The following is a 22,163-nucleotide window of genomic DNA, read 5'->3' as shown; positions in this document are numbered from 1 at the left end:
ACGATCCAGGGTATCATTCGTCTTCAACAACTTCAAACTCAGAAGAACCCGATGAGATTCTCTGTAACATTGCTCTAAAGTTGAAAAATTCTCCAGCAATGAGCATCAATGCGGCTAAACAACAAATGAGTTTCTTAGCATCAATTCTGGAATCGTATGAGAGTCTGGTAGCAGGGAGAATAGGAAATCCCGAGTTGACAAAAGAGGATTATAACCAGATAGATCCAGAGGAGATGGAATTGATTGATATCAAATGGTGTTTAGCGAGCGGTATTAGAAGACCTCAGTGTTTCATGGAAATAATAGGAAGGCAGGAACTGGGAGGGTTGTTAAGCACAAAACTCGGGTTCGACAAGTCTAGAGTGACATGTTTTCGGTGTAAGCAGAAGGGTCACTTCAAGAGGGAGTGTGTTAACCGAGAAGTAGCTGATCATGGTAATCCATTCCATGATGACTACTACAAAAAGGCAATTTATCATAAAACCGGCGAGCATACCTCTGGAGAAAGTCTAAAGAGAATTACTAGAAGTTCATCAAAAGAGAAATCACAAGATTTAGTGTCAGCCAAACACAAAAATTACTCATGAGGATGAAGGGTTCAACTGGGGTGATTATATAGACGAGGATGGAAGTGCATTGATTGTTGAGGTGAAAGAGAGTGCATTGGTAGCTGTTGTGTAAGAGATAACGAGAGAAGAGATTTTGAAAGAGAAAACATACACAGAAAGATGTATTATTGATTACAAAATTGAAGAAATGCAGCAAGAGTATGAAGAAGCTAAAAATTTTCGAAGATGGGACAAGAAACGAGAGTGTTATGTCAATAGCAAAGGAGAACCTGTGGTTCATCCAAGAGAAGTGGTATATAACGATGTTCTTGCAGTAATACCTTTGTCCGGTGAATACTATTCAAATGTCGAAAAAGGTAAAAATTATGTTAAAAAGCTGGACAAGATAATCAGGGATGTCATGACAACAAGTCTTAGGCAGAGAGATGAAGAAAGAATGAAGAAGAATGTTGAAAATTTGGTGGATGAATTGAAGAAGGTTGTTGAAGAAGAGAAAGAAGAAGTAGAAGCAGGTGGTGAAGAAGATCAGAAACCAGCAGAAGAAGCTGTTACTAAAAAACAGCAGGATAAAAAGAATTTGAAGAAGAAAGAAGAAGTTAATGAAGAGAAACAAGAAGAAGCTGATGAGAAGCTGGAAAAGTCGGTTGAAGTAGCTGATGCAGGTGAAGCTGTTGCTGAGGAACAGCAGGAGAAGGAAGTTGATCAGAAGAAGACGACAGAAAAAGCCGAGGTGTCAACTACTGAGGTAAATACTTCAACTGAATCTTCTGAGGTTTTAAATACAACTGTTGAACAGTGCAAGAAATGCATGGAAGCGTGCAGTGCTTGTACTGGAAAAGATGAAAAGTTCAGAACAAGAGACATGGAATTTACTAAAATTGAAAAAGTTTTCATAGATAAATGCAAAGAAATGTTTGAAAATGAAAAGATTTTAAAAGATAATGATGAAAAGCTGACACAAAAATGTAAAATTTTGGAAAAAGAAAATGAAATTTTGAAAGAAAAATTGTTCAGAAATGACTGAAGAGTGTTTACAAAAAGAAAATGCGGTTCAAGAAGTGAAAAGAGAATATGATACAATAAAACTTGCATATCATATTACAAAAGAGTCATATGAAGATGTGAAAAGTCAAATGAAACTTGTTCAATCGAGATTGAAATATTATTCTGTAACGTCAGATACGCTTAAGCGACAATATGAAATAAAACAACAAGTTGTGAACTCTTATATTGAAGAAGTCGCTGAGCTTAAACGTAAAATAACTGATTTAGAACAAGATAATAACAAGTTGCATAGTTATCACGATTTATCATATGTTCTTGAACGTATTTTCAACATTAAACCGGATGTTAACGATTCTGAGAAAAACAAGAAAGGAATTGGCTCAAAATATCATCAGGTTCCACCACCGTTTGAGGAAAAAATTACATTCTATGATGACGAGAAGGTGGAAAAAGCTTTCAACATGGTTGATCAATTGCCAGATAATATTGACATAACCTATTCCAAATCTGATGATATTAGTGATTCAGAGGTGGTAGGTAAGGTCGTTGAAAGTGTTTTACAAGATGATTCTACCAAAACAGATAAATCTAAGTCACATGATGATAATGAGGGAAGTTTTCATGAGAGTTATATTAAAAATTCAAAATCTAAGAAAGATGCGAATGATGACTCAAAAGGATTGGTTTATACCATGATTGGATCAAACAAATTATTCTCAGATATTGAAGTCCGTATTCAGAATGTGATTTCAGAAAAGATCGATAAAGTTTTCAAACTGGTAGAACCTGAATGTTTCCCAAAAAGATCGATAAAGTTTTCAAACACACAGTAAAACACACACACACACACACACATAGTGATATTAGGGTTTCTCTCTCTATAATGTTTCCCAAAATGTTTGTTCTAGAACCTAAACATATCAGAATATATACAGACTGATACTTCGGAACACACAAGTTCCGAAGTATTATACATAAATTCGGACAAAACACCATTCTAACCTATGTTCCGAATTACCCACTTGGTAATCCGGAACTTATATAAATTCGGAATATACACATCATAAAAACTTATATATAACAAAGTTACATAAAAGACCTTGCATTTTTCAGACTTGACGAGTCCAACACTTTATCACATTTCGTGCACTTACATACTTTGAGTTACACTAAACATTCCAAGCTTTCACCTAAGTACTATGGTCCTTTCTTGATCTTGGAGCGAACTGGCACTACTGCTTATAAACTAGATTTACCAAATGTTGTGCTTGTTCACCATACATTCCATGCCCCACTCCTTAAAAAGGCTCATGGACCAACTGTTCATGTGATTCCGCTTCCAAAAGAACCCAAGTTCCAATTGTAGTTGACTGCTGTTCTTGATAAAAAAAAAATGGGTCACACGAGGCTATAAAGGGTCTTATCAATCTCAGAGTGAAAATGTTCACTTAAAATCTGAACTAAATGGGTTCAGTATGAGAAAATGGTATTCAAACATCAACAGCAAGAGGTTGAACATTAATAAATACGAAAATGACCAAAACCCAGATGAAGAACGAACAATGGGTTTTAGGCTTAAAATCTTGAATATGAATAAAAACAGAGCAATTACTTGGAAGAATAAGCTTCAAAGTTTGCTGAAAAAGAAGAAGAAGAGAGGGGGAAGGGTATCTGGAGGGGCATTTTAGTCTTTTAATAAAAAGTTAACAGAAAATTCAAACAGAGTTAGAAATTTGGACTCAAATGGTTAAGAAAAGTGGCTATAGGGACTCAGGGCGTTAAACATTTTGATTTTGGACTCGAGTGGTTAAAACCCCTAAAACACAGGGACTCAAAAAGTAATTTACCCGTTTTTTTTTTTTTTTTTTTTTTTGAAAAACCCCCATGCTTAGGGTACAACAACACAATGCAACAATGTTTTGCTAATTTATATTATGGAAATAGCAATTCATACCATCACAATGTATCCTATATATATATATATATATATATATATATATATATATATATATATATAGAATTGCGCTAAAATAAGAACCACCTCCAGTTGTAAGAACCGTGAGAACTACTTTATCCGGGGCGAGTTGGACCAAAAATTTTTTCATAAACGTAGATGCGTGTATTATAAACACATTTGTAAAAAAATTTCAAAAAAAATGTCGTGTGTGTAGTTTTGAGCACCACAAGTTTGTGTTTACGGGTACCGTAAATTTTCCGGTAAGATTTACGGTACCCGTAAACACAAACTTGTGGTGCTCAAAACTACACACACGACATTTTTTTTTGAATTTTTTTTTACAAATGTGTTTATAATACACGCATCTACGTTTATGAAAAAAAATTTGGTCCACCTCGCCCCGTACGGTGTAGTTCTCATGGTTCTTACAACTCGAGGTGGTTCTCATTTTAGCGATCCCCTATATATATATATATATATATATATATATATATATATATATATATATATATATATATATATATATATATGAGAATGAAGCTCTCATATGAAATTTAGTGAGAATAATTTAGTTATCATTACCATTTTGTGATAAACTTAGTTTTCACATTCAACTTTTAAAAATCATAGTCCTTAAAATGCAACCTTATGAGGATCATGGCCCTCAAATACATTAACTAGGGACCGAACTCCTCAAACACAACCTTGTAATACTCATCATCCTCAATATCAAACAATGAAGAATCAAAGATTTGAACTCTCCTAAGTGAAGATCATTGAAGATTCACATTCTCAATACCAAATCCATGCAAGTTATAATCAAACACTAGCTGACTAGCATACAACAACTTGCAATAAAAATCTAGAGCTAGCGTGATCTTAAACAAATATTGGTTTATATGAGTTAGCCACAACATATTGCCCAAATAGGCCACTTTGTGTAAAGTTTGAGGAACTTAGCAATCAAACTAAATTGTCCTTATAATGAATAATTTGGTTTATAAATAGTTTCGAAAAGCTATATGTACTCAACTGAGCAATGCTAGCTTTCAAAATTACTTGATCTTGCCAAAATGTAGCATGAACACGTATCTTCATTCACAATCTCTATGCATGTGTTTCTTTGAACATGATATGCAACAATTTAACCTTTGACTAGACCAATACGTCATCAGTTGTCCAAAATCCCAATGTTTTGAAAATCAGGCCGATCACTCATACGCCCAATCTATTGGTTACTCAATTTTTTTAACGACCAACGAATATTTTAAATGGGCTATTGGCGAAATTCACCACATCCGGATACACTTGCCTCCAAACCGGGGAAACCCCTCACTTAGGACCGAAGCTCGTAAACACTCGCCCGAAGGCACAACAGTGCGGTGAGGTAAAACCCGGTTTGTATAAGGATCGAACTAGCGATCTCCGCCTACTCGCCTAGTCTTCCATCATCACCAGGTGCCAGAAAATAATGGGGAGAGCAGAAATCAAACTTAAGTCTCTTAGAATATCATGTCTCTTCCTTACCACTCTATCACCATCTCATTGGCCTATTGGTTACTTATTGAAGGGAGTATTTTATTACTCCAATAATGCATCCTATATTCCTATGTAACTCACGGAACTCAATGTCCAACAACTTGATCGAACACCTAACATTATATGAAATTGTTTTTAATAGCCATTTCATACACCAAACTTAAATCATAGAATATCATTCTTGCCATCATATATTAATTCTTTTGCGTATTTGTTTATAATAACTCTAGAAACTGTCTGTCATGAAAGTGACAAAGGAAAAGACGAAACACTAATACTAGACATATTAAATAACTAGAGATTTAGCACTTTTAAAGTTGTATTCTTTTCTCTTATCATCGTTAGACTTTAAGTGACATCCAACATCTATGAATTTACTATCAGGCAGTCCCTCATCATCTTTATTTATAACCGAGGGGAGAGTATCCCACATCAATAGTTTTATTTTTCTTATAGCAAACACACACAACCCCTTCCTCCCGGTGGTGGACCCACGAATTTTTCCATGGGGGTGCGAAACATTTTTAAAAATTTTAGACCCCGAGGTATATAAGTAAAAAGTCGGTTCGTATCGGGTCGGGTCGGGTCGGGTCATGTAAAACAAAAGAACATCGAACTAAATTTATATAATCATCAAAAATATGTCAAACCTTGTTACAAACTTAATTAAAATGTCACCCTACAGGTTTTCATTTTTTTGAAATCTATCTAAAGCATGGTTCCATAACATATTACATAATATATCAACTATTCAAGCCCTAGAAATCATAATGTAAATAACCCTAAAAATCATCTAAACAACATCTACTGTGTGGTGTATACGACTGTAAAAAAAGGCAAAATATCATCACTAACAAAATATAACCCACCATATAACATAATGAAAAACAAAACGAAGCACATGTGTACTGTCATGGTTAGTATACGGCTAATATTAACCAAAAAATCAACCAGAATTCATCAAAAATAACAAAGAAATTTACCCGTGTTCGATCGGCGGTGGTATGGTGGCTGATTACGGTGGTATGCGGCTGTTGACTGTTAACTGTTGTCGCTGATGTTCTGATCGCTGGCGTGCAGGGAAGATAGAGAGAGTAGGAGAGAATATGTAAGGGTTTTGGGCTTGTTTATTTTATTTTAGTTTGAAATATTGTTGATTTGTTGGGTTTGTTTATTGGGCTAAGACTTAGTAGTGGGCTAGTTAAAGGTATTGGGTATTTGGGTTTAGTTATTTAGGTATTAAAAGTTATATAATTTAGGTAGTATTTAAAAAAAATAAGAGTTTACTAAAAAAATTTAAAATATAAATTGATAACACTTTTTACCTAAGGGTGCAGACGAAAAATTCCAAGAAGTGCGGACGGAAAATTCCAAAGGGTGCGGATGAAAAATTCCAAGGGGTGCGTACGGGATTTTCGACTGAACTTAGCACTAAATTTTTTTTCCCGGGGGTGCACCCGCCCACCTTGGCTTTGTCTTAAGTCCGCCCCTGCTTCCTTCTCTCATCATTTTAAATTTATTTCTAAATCCGCCTATTGCGTATTTTTAAGGCCTTGAACCGACACCACTTTAATAAGGTGTTTAGTACCACTAGGTCTAAAATGAACTGGTTTTTATAACAATACACAACCATGTATTGAGATGAGATCCATTTGGTCATGAGGTTACCCCTTTAATTGGATCTGAAGTTTAAACGCTAAAACACACATTTTCACCTACACAACCGTTAAGATACGTTTGATTATCTTCCACACCAAAAATAAAATTAAGACGTTGAAATAAGTGTAAGTTATGGTCTAAATTCAGTAATTAAAATTCCAACAAAAAGTATGTTAGATATTTTAGTGTAATTGTGATGGGTTTGATGATCAAGGTGAACTATAATACACATCAAGCAAGTTAGAAGATGAGGAAGTGCACACTTCTTTGAGTTGTTATAGTTCCAAATGTTTGGGTGGAGCACCTAGTCAATGGGGGTTGGGGGCCCGGCGGGGTCTAACGGGCAAAGAAAATGCATTAGAAAATTTTTTGGAATTTTCTTTTTTTGAGATGGAAAAAAATAAGACATTTGAAGATAATATTTTAACTTAAAATAATAACTGTCAAAAGGTAGTTACCAGAGTTTTACCCCTAAATTCGAAAATGGTTCTTGACACACAGTTCAGGTTCATACGAACTCTCATCATACACATACTAAGGGGGTGTTTGGTCTAGCTTTTTTAACAAAGCTTATATCTTTTTTAGCTTTTTTTATAAAATAAGCTTCCTTTGGTGTTTGTTTTAGCTTTTTAAACTTATTCTTATTAGCTTATATAAGCTAATTTGAATAAGCTTATTTGAGGATGGTTTTTAAGCTTATTTGAAGAATTATAGAAATAAGCTATAAGCTAATCCAAATACTTAAAAAGAGGTTATCAAATGATAGAAAATAAGCTATAAGCTACTTTAAAATATAAGCATAAGCCAAAAAATAAAAGCTAAGCCAAACACCCCCTAAGTTTTGTTTTTAATTCTAAGTTGTATCCGATTGAATTATTCAAAAAATCCATCAAAATAATTTGATTTAAAAGTAATCATACGCCTTTCAAATCATCACTAGTTTACTATTTTCCCATCAAAGTACGTTAAATTGTAAATTTTGATTAAAATATGATTGCTCGTAATCGAACAAAGATGTTAAAATTCTGTCAGATGTTCAAACATATCTTGTCTTCTTACAAAAAGAAGAAAGATAAAAGAAAAAGAGTAAACTGCCATTTTGGTCCCTGTGGTTTGAACACTTTTGTCATTTTAATCTAAATCTTAAACTTTTTACATCTGGGTCCCTGTGGTTTGTATTTTGTTGCCATTTTAGTCCAAAACTCAAAATCTCTGATTTTTGACTGTTTTAATATCCCTTTTTGTCTTTATCTGAAGGGGTAGTTTAGTCATTTAATTTTCATTAAAGCAATTCATTTATTAAAAAACCCCCAAATATAAAAACCCCTGATCATCATCATCTTCAACCTCTGCACCCCCAAAAACTCAAACACCACCACCTCCTCCACCATCACAACCCACCACCACCCTCCCGCACCCCCTGCAACCACCGCCCAACTACCCAACCCCAACCCCACCCCTTTTCTTCTCCGACTTCACTTTTCAGTTCTATTTGGTCTGCTTCTTCATCCCTCCTTCCTTCCCTAAACTGCTTCCTCCACAACTACAAAAACAAATCTCAATTTAACTATATCATCACACACACACACACACACATCTTCCGCATTTCATGCCCTAAATATCTACAAACCACCACTTCACAATCATGTCTGAAAACCCAGAAGAAAAGCTCATCGCCGTCGCCCGTCACATCGCCAAAACCCTAGGTCACACCGATAACGCCCTCACCGACGACATCCTCCAAATCTTCTCCAATTTCGACAACAGATTCAGAGAAAAACTCACCGGAACTCTTTCACTTTATTGCTCAGACCTGCTGCCGGAACCTTGAGGGTAGCGCCGGAACTGTTTCACTTTATTGGTACCTGATTTGCGATTCCTTCTCTCTCTCTCTCTCTCTCTCTCTCTCTCTCCCCTCTTCTGATTTGGGTGTGGGTGTGTGGTTATCGGAGAAGGAGGGGTGTGGGTGTGTATGCATAGGTGGTTGTGGGTTCCCGTCGGCACAAGAACGGCCGCCGGCCGGCTGGATTCTGCTCAGTCGAGAGAGAGTGGCAGAAGGTGTGGTGGATGTGGTTTGCAGAGAAAACAATGGGGTTAGGGTTATATATAATGTGAGAGAGGGAGAGTTATATATATACATATATATATATATAATAAATAATTAATTTTGTTTTAATTTATTAGAAGAGTAAATCAGAATGAACAAAATGTTCCTGCACTAAAGAACAAAATAATCAGTTCTCAACAGTCAAAATAGAGGGTTTTTGGATTTTGGACTAAAATAATAACAAAATGCAAACCACAGGGACCCAGATGTAAAAATTTGAGATTTAGATTAAAATGGCAAAAGTACCCAAACCACAGGAACCAAAATGACAATTTACTCAAAGAAAAATAAAAAGCAAAGCATGAAAAGCATGTATAAGGAAAAAAAAAAAAAAAAAACCATCCTTTTTTCGTTAACCAATAATCATATATGAAATGCAACTCACAATATTGAATAGGAAAACCCAATTAATAAACCTCTATCACAGCGATTAGCATAGGGTGCTACTTTCTACACCCCTCCTATTTACTTTTTTCACCCCCCTCCTCTCACATACTTACAGGTGGGACCTGCGTGGGACCGACAGTTTTCCTCTCACAAGGGGGGGTGTAATCAGGAAGGAGGGGGGGTGTGTATAGAATGGGCCTTAGCATAACATAATAATTAAGTATATTTAAAATAGAATAAAACATATTTATACAATTATTATAACCATATAAGTAATAGTGTATTAGGGGAACGTTAAAATGAAAACCACTAGTTAACGAGAAAACTCGAAAACTAAATAAAAAAGACTAAAAACCATACCAAATTTTTTTTTCATACCAATTTTCGATATTTTAGGTATAAAAAAAACTTTTTTTCAAAAAAAAAAGCTTGTAGTACACATGTGTATGTATACTACACATGTGAACTACAATTTTTTTTTTAAATAAATTATATACAAAAACTAGGGATTTTTAACAAAAAATTGCAAAAAAAAAAAAAAATTTGGTGTGTTTTTTAGGTTTTTTTAGTTACTTTTCAAGTTTTCGCGTTAAAAGTGGTTTTTATTTGAACCATCCCCTAGTGTATTATATTGTATTGTGTTTATACTTATATTTAAATTTATATTTATATTTATATTTATATATACTATAAAATCAATGTGAGGGGAATAGTGCCAGGTTGCTGCCTGACACTTATTGTCACACCCCCAAAAATACCACCTAGAGAGTGTTCCTGTTAGGCGTGTGACGTACCAACAATGAGCCACTAATCACATTGAACCCATACAAGTTTCTAAATAAAGTTCTCGACCATTAATAAAATACCATCAACAAGTTTAAATGTAAAGTTAATATGTTCAGCGGAAGCAATTAGTAAACCAAGTTAAACTGTTTCAAAACCAAAGTATAGTATCAAGAAATCAAGCACATAAATCCTTCCAGCCGACCCATGACCACTCCAGCTACTTCAGACAGCAAGTTCCAAATCCAAGTAATCTAACGACCTGCGAGCATGCAACAAGTGTATCAGACAACGCTGGTGAGTTCATAGTTTTACGAAAACGTTAGTTACCAAGTGTTTAATCTAGTTCATTGAATACCATTTTGAAAACAATGTTGATAATACCCCATTACAAGACGGCTTCTGATTATTTTGCCCTTTCTCTAATGCTCCTATCAAAGCATTGGTCATGACTAGGTCATTAGTTCAACACCCGTCCTCCCAGGTACGGGGTGAGGTTGCCAAACCTAAGTAGCGCTACTAACTAATACCATGTTACCTTCCTGGTAACCAAACAACACGGAGGGACTTTAAAGGTGATAGGAAGAGTATATTATCCAACATTCCCGTTTTTACCCAAAAGACTTATCCCTCCCAGGAATACCCACTGACTGTCCCAACCACCGGGACGCATGCTCAAGAAAGATGAACTCACCTTAGAGTGCTCGGTAGAATACGTTACGTGTTTCCGAGTTAATCAATTTGTTCCTATTGTGATTACCACTAACAGTTAGAATCTCGTTCTATCAATTCACGTATCAATCCATGCATGTGACAATTTGCATTAATTACCACGTAGTCACATAATGAACATTCGAGTCGCAGGCATTTCACATATTACATGATTTATTGTATAAATAGCACCCATATAGTTCATGACAACATCACAACCCAGTTTCTTAGCATGCAATTAGTTCATGAGCCAATACACTTTATTCATGCACATGTATAAATCAACTAACAATAAATCCTTTGATGCCCAAATTGTACACAAACAAATTAGTAACACACATTTAACCCACATGTTTCAAGTATTCAAATAACATCACATTTCAACGTACAAAACATGCAATTTCATGTACCACTCGTGGCCTGTAAACCCAACGTACGAGACCCAGGCTCAACCCGTTTACTGTTTTGATGCATCATTCGTCTCCTAATTATAACCCCAAACCTTTAATTCCATTTATCCCCTATGTGTAAATCATAACCATTATTATAACAGTGTATCATCAAAACAGTAACAAGCAATTCAACAATTTTATACGATTCTAGTCATTGATTAACAATGATTGCACACAATCATAATACCATGAATCATACCTCAACATCATACTGATCGGCATCAACATTAAAAATCCTTAATAGAGTTTATTGTTAACATCATCATATATACAAATCATTCTCACACCAACTAATAGTCATATAATCTTAACACATCAATACGAATTATCGACTATCATTACTAACAACATACGCCCGAACCTGATACGATTTACGAACCAATTCCAAGATCATACTTAGTCTACGCACCCACAAATTCACATAAAATATATAACCCAATTTACAAACTAATATAAATCATATGGTGAAGAGGCATACCAATCGGAGGGATATATGAAGATGGGAGGGTTACGAGAGAGAAGGGGGCTTCTGTTGCCTGTTGTCGTACGTAAATATGGAGGGGAATCGGGTTTTCTATTTGAGTTTAATCAATCAGTATCCTACTACGAATACATATGTGCAAGGAATTGGACGGCTTATTCATTTGGCCGAAATATGGGCTTAAGCCCATACACTTGGGCTGCCAAACCAAATGGCAAGGATGGCGGCTGTTTGGGCTTCAAGTCGCCTTGGATTTTCTTTGGGGCTCCTCGAGTTTTGAATGCCGCCCACTAAATTAACGGTCTATATGAAACACAAAAGTGTGGCCCAAAAGTACTAACATATACAAGTCTAACCAGGTTATCGAAAACGTTAAACAGAATCATATAAGTACGGAGCGTGTAACACAACAACGAGGAATAACAAGGAGTTAGGATCACAAGTTTAAACGTTACTAACCTTGAAAGTTTGGGTTGTCACATCATCCCCAACTTGAAAGAAATTTCGTCCCGAAATTTGACAAATAAGCACCAAGAAGTGAAGTGATAAATCAAAAGTGTTGCGGATTATTCTCAGGTGCCACATCATCCCCAACTTGAAAGGGAATTTCGTCCCCGAAATTCACTAGTTGCATCGGAATTGATTCAGCAGATTCGCACGATTGCGGATACTTAGTCTCGAGTTCCGACGAATTCCCATAGTTGGAATTTGGCAGTGCTCGCAAACCTTAACCTCCTGGGGCATGATTTCAATAAGCACCTTGACAATTGCAACATGACGTTAGACACAGACTCTAAGAAGGTATCACAAGCCTTTTGTCGGACAAACACTGCTTTAGACTCGCGACATAAATGACATCATGAACGTTACCCAGTTCGTCGAGTAACTCGCGTTTTAGGCGACGTGACCGATTCTTTCCAGTATTCCGAATAACCCAACATAACGTAAATTAAGCTTGTCATGCTACCCAAACGTACCACACCCTCCCAGGGTTAGACTCTCAACACGATACAATCGCCTCCAGCATTTCCCAAGTTTATGAGCTTTCCTGACGGTCACGCGTTGTCGCCAATCGACTCCCGATCCAAACAACCTTCCCAAGAGTTTCGAGTACCATCACAGTCTAACAAGAAGGTTGGCATTATTGTATATGTAATGCCTTAACAGAGCTGTCTGGTTACCAAGATGATAACTGCCGCAGTAGTACTCAACCATAGGTAAGAGTCCTTCCAATTTGCAACAAAGCCAGTTACACACATGCTCACAACATGTCTTCGAGTGCCAGGAGAGTTCGTTTTCCTCTGATCGCTTTCCCATCGGCGATAAGCAATGCTCTAGTCTTGACGTGAGCCAAAGGTGTTGTGTATTGCCTGACATAAATCATGCGTAGATCAAATTCAAAGGTAACAGGAGTTGGCACCTCGTACCTAAAAGCCGCCTCTCTCAGAGGAACATTCACAACTGTGAAGACTCGTCAGTTTTCTTGATTGCATGAAAGTGTGCTGGTAACTTGAGTCCATCATTGATCATCCAGGGGATAATGTTTCCGTTTTCGAGTTGTAAATAGACTAGTGACCAACTCCATGGCAGTCTGTTCTCATTTCCATACATGTGTTTCTGGTTTCTAAAATCTCACCTTGACTTTCCCACAAGTCAAACATCATCCTCATGCGTTGCTATGTGGGCCTTCAGGCCCGGTCATTCGTACATGGTCCTTAGGTTTTAACATATCCTATCAAAACTCATATGAATAGAATATCGAGGCCCGTGTGCCTCGCCTGCACCAGTTCCCTAAGGTTGTTGTATAGTGAGGTCCATATTCATTCCATGAAGCAGCAAATATCGTCCATCCTGCCAAGGTGGCTTCTCCATGCCCCGCATGGGTCAATCTTGAGAACTCTCTTCCTCCAGTTCTTCAATTTGAACAAGGCGAGTCTGATCAGGTAAGTTAGAGTCGGCAGTGAGCTGCAAAGCTCGTGCACGTCTAGGTTCCACGGTCGTATTCATCCGATAGCTCCATCCAGCGATGTCGTTACATGTTTAGCTCCTTCAAAACAAGGGTATACGGGAGGCCCTTGTGATCGGTCTAAGTGGTGCATTCGGTACCGTCCAAGTAATGCCTCCCACTTAAATCCAACGACCACGGTTTCCACCGGAGATTGTAGGTCGTGCAGTTCCTCTCCCTAACACCATTACGCAAGTCATCACTCTCTCGTGTTGCATCGGCGTCTAACTGGGACTCTGAATTAAACCATCATGGTATATCGCTGGATCATCGGTACTTTCGGATAGAAGCGATGCTCCGCGTGTTGTAGGGTTGGGTTTTCAAAAGCTGAAAAGACGTTCCCCGATTTTTTTTTTCTCAAGAATTCACAGCTCCCCGCTATGCTAAGGAGGTTGAAGTTGCGAAACCTTCGAAAATCCTATGATGAAGCTGTGATAGTATCCAGCGAATCCAAGGGATTGTTGTATCCCAGAAGGAAATCAGGATTTGCATAAGGTCAATTCTGAAATTCCACCTAACGATGTGGAAGTAAACCAGGTAACTCTTCAGAAGGCACGTCAGAAAATTCACGAATAACTGGAAGATACTCTATCTTCCTTTCTTAAAGTGGCGAATCGATGACAAGAGCTAGTATAGCAGAGTAGCCCTTCCGTTGACACTTCTGGGCTTTCACGACTGTGACAATGCCAACAACGGCACCACTACGATGATCTTAAACTGATAAGGATTCCCCACTGGGGAGAGGGAACGCACAATTTTCTTTTTGCAGAGAATTTTCTGCTTGATACATAGATAACCAAGTCCATGTCAACGACCATGTCAAAACTTACAGGAGTATTGGGAAGTAGGTCAATGTCGAACACTTAACCCACGAGATCAAGTTTACAACCAAAAAGAACATGAGAAGCTTCTATCGATTTACTATCAGTTAATTCTACTACATGCTTATTTACAATAAAGGTGGGAGTCAGTCCTAACTGACGACTGAACCCTACGGCACATAACTCCAATCGAAACAAGAGTCAAATAAAACAGAAGCAGAAAAAGATCATTCAAAGAAGACGTACCGGTCTCAACATTGCCATCACTGCGAGTTTCCCCCAGCGCTAATAGTAAATACTCTTCCACGTGCTCCGTTCCCACCATTGTTCCCATTGTTGCCGCTCCCAGTATTGTTGTTGTTGCCAGCATTCTGATTAAGCTGAGGGCAATCCCTCTTAAAATGACCCTCATCACCACACTAAAAGCACCCCTTTTGATTTCCCTGGTTCTGTTGAGACTGTTGCCTCTCCTGTTGCTGTGGCTGCTGCTGCGGCTGCTTTGGAAGCCAGACCCTGCAATCTTTAGCCATATGACCCACCTTGTTGCACCTATGACATACCCGGGTGCATGGCCCGCGATGGTGAAACATACACTTATCACACTTTGGTAACTTTCCCGCGTAAGAACCCTGATTTGAATTGTTGCTCTGATTCTGGTTCACAGAAGACGACTGGCTGAAACTACGGTGGATGTTGTGGTCTGCCCTTTTCTGAGATTGGCTGGCACTGGTTGCTTTGTCAGTATCGTTCCATTTTCGCTTGTGATCACTAGCAGGTGTGGTAGCTGTAGCAGTCGGGGTAGTAGCAGAAACTCGTGGCGGCAAGTTACCACGTTCGACCTCTTGGTCAGTAATCTTATGTGCCAAACGGACGATACGGGGCAGATTGTCTAGGTTTGCAGCAGTAACGTACCCCTTAACAGCTGGTGCTAAGCCCTTGAGATACAACTCAATTCGCCGAGGTGGGGGTCGAGACATGTTAGGGCACAAAGTTTCTAAATCATTAGACCTCCTAGTGTATGCTTCAATCTCAGACCCCTCCATTTTCAGGTTGTAGAACTCGTTCTCCAGTTTCTGAATCTCATCACGAGGACAATACTCCTCTCGCATCAACTCCTTGAAATCATCCCAGGTAGTGGCATTCGCCATCTCAATACCCAACATTTGTACTTGGGCATTCCACCAAGTTAAGGCACCATCCTCCAAAGTGCCTATAGCGTACTTCACACGGTCCCCCACGGAGCAGTTGCACATAGCAAATACTGATTCAGCCTTCTCGAACCAACGCAAGAGTCCCACAGCCCCTTCAGTCCCACTGAAGGTCTGTGGCTTACAATCCATGAAAGTCTTAAATGTGCAGGCAGGCGGATTGTATTGATTCGCAGGTTGACCTAAAACGAAGGGACATACAACACACAAGTAAGATTCGAGTATACGTCGCAAGGATAGAGAGTAATTGGCAACATATGGTACCAGCCTGGTAAGCCGCTAGGGCTTCAGCTACACGAGTGTTGATCAAGTTGGTTAATTCGGCCTGGGTCATAGCAATGTGACCACGTCCACCACCTCGGCCTCCTCCACGTCCACTCATGGTTCTATGTAAGAGAAGGGAACAATCTTAAGGGTCGAAATGAGGTAAAGGTCGAGTATCACATTGAAATCTACAAACTACCAAGTTTACACATAATAGGGCAGAACCCTTCTCACGCTCATTAAGCCTCACTGGGATTTGCATGCACCTCGCGTTATTATTATGTGTGCACCCATAATAATAAGATAATTTGCATGCTCATCTCAGTGCCTCTTAACTTGCGCTAAAAGTTTCCCCACATTCAAATAGCAAGCGAAAGGTTTTATAGGATCAAGAATCACAATAGTCGAAGGAAAGTGTCACACTAGCAGTTCACATAACAGGGGTTGGTAATGTAAGGGCTCATGCTGTTGTGCCAAGTGTGCATTCACGTGTAATGTTATACATAAGTGTACACTAGATATACTATGCAATAGTAAATGAGAAACGAACCTTGCAGTCTGGAGCTGAGTGTCATGGTCGATTTCAGTACTGTTCGGTTATAGTCTGGTTTTATAAAAACGTTTTAAAACCAAGTTCACTATAACCAGTGGCTCTGATACCAAACTGTCACACCCCCAAAAATACCACCTAGGGAGTGTCCCTGTTAGGCGTGTGACGTACCAACAATGAGCCACTAATCACATTGAACCCATACAAGTTTCTAAATAAAGTTCTCGACCATTAATAAAATACCATCAACAAGTTTAAATGTAAAGTTAATATGTTCAGCGGAAGCAATTAGTAAACCAAGTTAAACTGTTTCAAAACCAAAGTATAGTATCAAGAAATCAAGCACATAAATCCTTCCAGCCGACCCATGACCACTCCAGCTACTTCAGACAGCAAGTTCCAAATCCAAGTAATCTAACGACCTGCGAGCATGCAACAAGTGTATCAGACAACGCTGGTGAGTTCATAGTTTTACGAAAACGTTAGTTACCAAGTGTTTAATCTAGTTCATTGAATACCATTTTGAAAACAATGTTGATAATACCCCATTACAAGACGGCTTCTGATTATTTTGCCCTTTCTCCAATGCTCCTATCAAAGCATTGGTCATGACTAGGTCATTAGTTCAACACCCGTCCTCCCAGGTACGGGGTGAGGTTGCCAAACCTAAGTAGCGCTACTAACTAATACCATGTTACCTTCCTGGTAACCAAACAACACGGAGGGACTTTAAAGGTGATAGGAAGAGTATATTATCCAACATTCCCGTTTTTACCCAAAAGACTTATCCCTCCCAGGAATACCCACTGACTGTCCCAACCACCGGGACGCATGCTCAAGAAAGATGAACTCACCTTAGAGTGCTCGGTAGAATACGTTACGTGTTTCCGAGTTAATCAATTTGTTCCTATTGTGATTACCACTAACAGTTAGAATCTCGTTCTATCAATTCACGTATCAATCCATGCATGTGACAATTTGCATTAATTACCACGTAGTCACATAATGAACATTCAAGTCGCAGGCATTTCACATATTACATGATTTATTGTATAAATAGCACCCATATAGTTCATGACAACATCACAACCCAGTTTCTTAGCATGCAATTAGTTCATGAGCCAATACACTTTATTCATGCACATGTATAAATCAACTAACAATAAATCCTTTGATGCCCAAATTGTACACAAACAAATTAGTAACACACATTTAACCCACACGTTTCAAGTATTCAAATAACATCACATTTCAACGTACAAAACATGCAATTTCATGTACCACTCGTGGCCTGTAAACCCAACGTACGAGACCCAGGCTCAACCCGTTTACTGTTTTGATGCATCATTCGTCTCCTAATTATAACCCCAAACCTTTAATTCCATTTATCCCCTATGTGTAAATCATAACCATTATTATAACAGTGTATCATCAAAACAGTAACAAGCAATTCAACAATTTTATACGATTCTAGTCATTGATTAACAATGATTGCACACAATCATAATACCATGAATCATACCTCAACATCATACTGATCGGCATCAACATTAAAAATCCTTAATAGAGTTTATTGTTAACATCATCATATATACAAATCATTCTCACACCAACTAATAGTCATATAATCTTAACACATCAATACGAATTATCAACTATTATTACTAACAACATACGCCCGAACCTGATACGATTTACGAACCAATTCCAAGATCACACTTAGTCTACGCACCCACAAATTCACATAAAATATATAACCCAATTTACAAACTAATATAAATCATATGGTGAAGAGGCATACCAATCGGAGGGATATATGAAGATGGGAGGGTTACGAGAGAGAAGGGGGCTTCTGTTGCCTGTTGTCGTACGTAAGTATGGAGGGGAATAGGGTTTTCTATTTGAGTTTAATCAATCAGTATCCTACTACGAATACATATGTGCAAGGAATTAGACGGCTTATTCATTTGGCCGAAATATGGGCTTAAGCCCATACACTTGGGCTGCCAAACCAAATGGCAAGGATGGCGGCTGTTTGGGCTTCAAGTCGCCTTGGATTTTCTTTGGGGCTCCTCGAGTTTTGAATGCCGCCCACTAAATTAACGGTCTATATGAAACACAAAAGTGTGGCCCAAAAGTACTAACATATACAAGTCTAACCAGGTTATCGAAAACGTTAAACAGAATCATATAAGTACGGAGCGTGTAACACAACAACGAGGAATAACAAGGAGTTAGGATCACAAGTTTAAACGTTACTAACCTTGAAAGTTTGGGTTGTCACACTTATTCATTGCCTAACTATGATACGATTTTGCCCCCTAGTTAAAAGTTATGAATTTGCCCCTGTTCAAAGCTATGTTGTTTGCGCCTAGTTAAAAATTACAATATTGTTATCGCCTTAGCTTTTAACAAGTACGATTTTATCTCAGCCAAAATTTACAATTTTGCCCCCGGTTCAAAATTATAGTATTGCCATCATTTTAGTTCTTTTATCAAAACTATAGAAGTGTTTTGTTTTAATCGGTTGACTTGATTTTTATTCGTGTCAAGCAGCTGCCTAACACTCGCTCATTAGTTCACCTGAAAAATTACATTTTTGCCTCGAGCTCAAAATTACCGTCTTCCCATCGTTTTAGTTTTTTTCTAGCAAAATCATGGTATTATTTTTTTAATTGGTTGAGAAATATTCGGCATATCGCCCTGCAACGCGGGCGGGGCATCAACTAGTCACTAACAATTAACATAGAGGGGAATAGTAACCTGGTAAATCATGAATTGCCACATAAATTTTTGAAAAAATTACACCGTTGGTAGTTGTGGGTTTTGCCAAATTTCAATGTCGGGTATTAATAATTTTTTGTTTCAAAATCAGGTATTAATGTTCTAATTTGTTATAATGTTGAGTACTATGGCCATATCTTATCACAATGTTGAGTACTAAGGCCAAACATTGTTAACTTTTTTTTATGTCTTACTAAAATGACTAAAATGTCCTTTAATATCTAGAGAGTCTATTTTTTAATTAATTATATTTGATTAAAATAATTTAAAGTTTTATTTATATTTATATTTTTATATTTTTTAGTTTTATTTATATTTTTTATAAAATTAAATGGATTTGAAGTTTATTATTTATAAACTTTGAGTTTATATATAATAATATGCTAGTAAAATAAACTTTTTAACTTAATCTAAATAATATTATATATAAACTCAAATTTTATAAATAATAAACTTCAAATCCATATAATTTTATAAACAAAATATAAATAAAACAGAAAAATATAATAAATATAAATATAAATAAAACATTTAAATTATTTTAGTCAAATATATTTAACTAAAAATAGACTCTCTATTTATTAAAGGGCATTCTAGTCATTTTATTTAGACTTAACAAAAAAAGCTAACAAGGTTTGGCCTTAGTACTCAACATTGTGACAAATTAGAAAGTTAATACCTGATTTTGTAACAAAAAACTATTAGTACCCTACATTGAACTTCGGCAGAAACCACAAGGATCAATGATGTATTTTTTTCTAAATTTTCTTTGAGTTTAAGCTCAACTAATAATACTAGTTAATTACATGGTTAGTCCTTATGGTTTATATGAAGTAACAAGGTCATGTACTAATAGTATAAAGTCAACCTTGAGGTATTAACTTTCAAATTCGTAACAACCTGAGGTACTAAGATTAACATATGTTAGTTATCTGTTAGGTTCAAGGGCATTTAATTCATTTTATATTTAAAGGACTAATTATGTAACTATATAATTAATGAGGGGCTATTTTTGAACCATAATAGGTTGAACAAACTGCACCGATCCCAACGTTGTTAACCCCTCTGAGCTATAAACCCTAGCCGACGGTAGAATTCAGTGTAATGATGAATATGGCTGTTGTTGAGCACGTGGCGATTGGCGGTGGCAGTTTCATTGGCGATGGTTGTGGGGGGTGCGGAGGTCAGATGTGGATGTATGGGTGGGTCAGTTACAACGTCAGGAGGCTGTATAAGATGATGGTTGGGTTACCCATCGACATTCATCACCCCCATCGGCATTCATCATCCTCCATCTCCAACTCACCCACATCGATTACCTTCGAGTGTGATTTTAAACTATTAGTACCTAACCTTGTTACCTCATATAAACCACAAGGACTAACCAGGTAATTAACTCTAAATAATATAGTTCTCAATCTTTTTAGAGTTTTAATTTCATCCATTATATTATAAATAATATATGTACTTAATTTATAGTATTATATTATATTTACTTTTAAACATATTTTATTTTGTCTTAATAAATTTAAAATAATATAGTTTCCAAAATTTTGAATGTACTTTTGCGACTTGTTTATATTTATCAACGTTTGAAAATATATCTTATTTAGAACCGACCTGGCTCGAATACAATATATTTCTTATTTTTTATTATTAAATACAATTTGGTTTTCTTCTTTTACTTATTGTTATATACAGTTTTATAAAATTTTGAATATATCGTTGTAATGCACATATTTTTATCTATATTTTGATATAAATGATTTTTTAAATCAAGTTTTGTCCAAGCTCACCATGTTCACTACGTATATATTCAACACATACCTAAATAAATCGTTCTAATAACTACCAACACCTTTTTACTGTCACACCCCAACCGATGGCGCAAACATCGGGATGAGACGAAAGCGAGATTACAAGAGACTTCATAACACTATGTGACAATAATAATTTAATTCAAATATCATTTCAAAACTAGATTGTCATACAAGATTCAAATACAAGAAATAACATTGTCTCAAAACAAACATAACATTCAAAATAGATAAATTAATCTAGGTGTGTATCTAAGTCCACCTAAATCTTGTTTCAAACGTCATCTCATCATTCAACCTGAAACATGTATTAAAATACAGTTCAATGCAAAAGCAAAGGCGAGTATACAAGTTTTTGTTACATAGCATAGTATAGAATAAAATAGTTTAAGTGCTCATATCCAACAGGAATCATATTAAGCAAGTTTACTAGTATGACGAAACGGTGTACTTATATGTTTAAACCCAAGTTTCCAACGCGTTAAAATAGCCTATCCCAAATAGATAATGGGAGGTTAACATGTTTAACTTAACAATACCCCAAGTTTCGTGGGCGGTGCGTTAATCCTATAGCATTATAATTGTTAAGGTAGGCTAGCAAAGTTAATGAAGCATATATCGACACAAATAGTTTACATTAGCATAACAAGTCTAAACAAGCATCATATAGTTTCATATTAAGCATGGATAGAGTTTAAAATAGTTTCAAGTGTTGTGTAATTTTGTATAGCATACATGTTGCACCCAAAAGTGATAAAAAGGAAAACGGGATCGAGTATACTCACGGTTTTTGCAAGCTTTCCTACTTGAAATCTCGTGAGTGATGTTGGTTGATGGATTAATTTGGAGCACCTTGTCCTTCTACACGAAGAAAAACATAGGTGTGTGTGAGTTTGGGGAATAACGGAAGATTATAGATTCGGAATTTAAATAACGTGAACATAGACATATGAAAATAATCATCCATCACATATGATGCTTAGATGATGCACTTACTAACTTGACAATGCTCACTTGTTCATCATCAAGAGTTCAGTTTGTTGAACATATTACATAAGTTATTA

General features: G+C 36.8%; 1 protein-coding gene across 1 annotated transcript; it reads left to right on the top strand.

The window, feature by feature from the left end:
- Positions 1–756: 756 nt before the first annotated feature.
- LOC110888046 (myb-like protein X) lies at positions 757–3,262 on the top strand. The gene is made up of 3 exons (XM_022135590.1): positions 757–1,396; positions 1,749–2,038; positions 3,008–3,262. Exons 1-3 carry the CDS (start codon positions 757–759, stop codon positions 3,260–3,262), a joined length of 1,185 nt encoding a protein of 394 aa, XP_021991282.1.
- The last annotated feature ends 18,901 nt before the right edge of the window (positions 3,263–22,163 follow it).

This window comes from Helianthus annuus, chromosome 11 (assembly GCF_002127325.2).
Source record: "Helianthus annuus cultivar XRQ/B chromosome 11, HanXRQr2.0-SUNRISE, whole genome shotgun sequence".
Taxonomy (NCBI): Eukaryota; Viridiplantae; Streptophyta; class Magnoliopsida; order Asterales; family Asteraceae; genus Helianthus; species Helianthus annuus.
This window is presented reverse-complemented; position numbering and strand designations above follow the sequence as displayed.

Bases quoted from the DNA above. Each gene is read 5' to 3' on its own strand.
- LOC110888046 (XM_022135590.1), top strand. From the start codon at position 757: ATGCAGCAAGAGTATGAAGAAGCTAAAAATTTTCGAAGATGGGACAAG. The intron at 1,397-1,748 runs GTACTGGAAAAG...CTGTAACGTCAG, and splicing joins CATGGAAGCGTGCAGTGCTT to ATACGCTTAAGCGACAATAT. The intron at 2,039-3,007 runs GTTGATCAATTG...TATCAATCTCAG, and splicing joins TGGAAAAAGCTTTCAACATG to AGTGAAAATGTTCACTTAAA.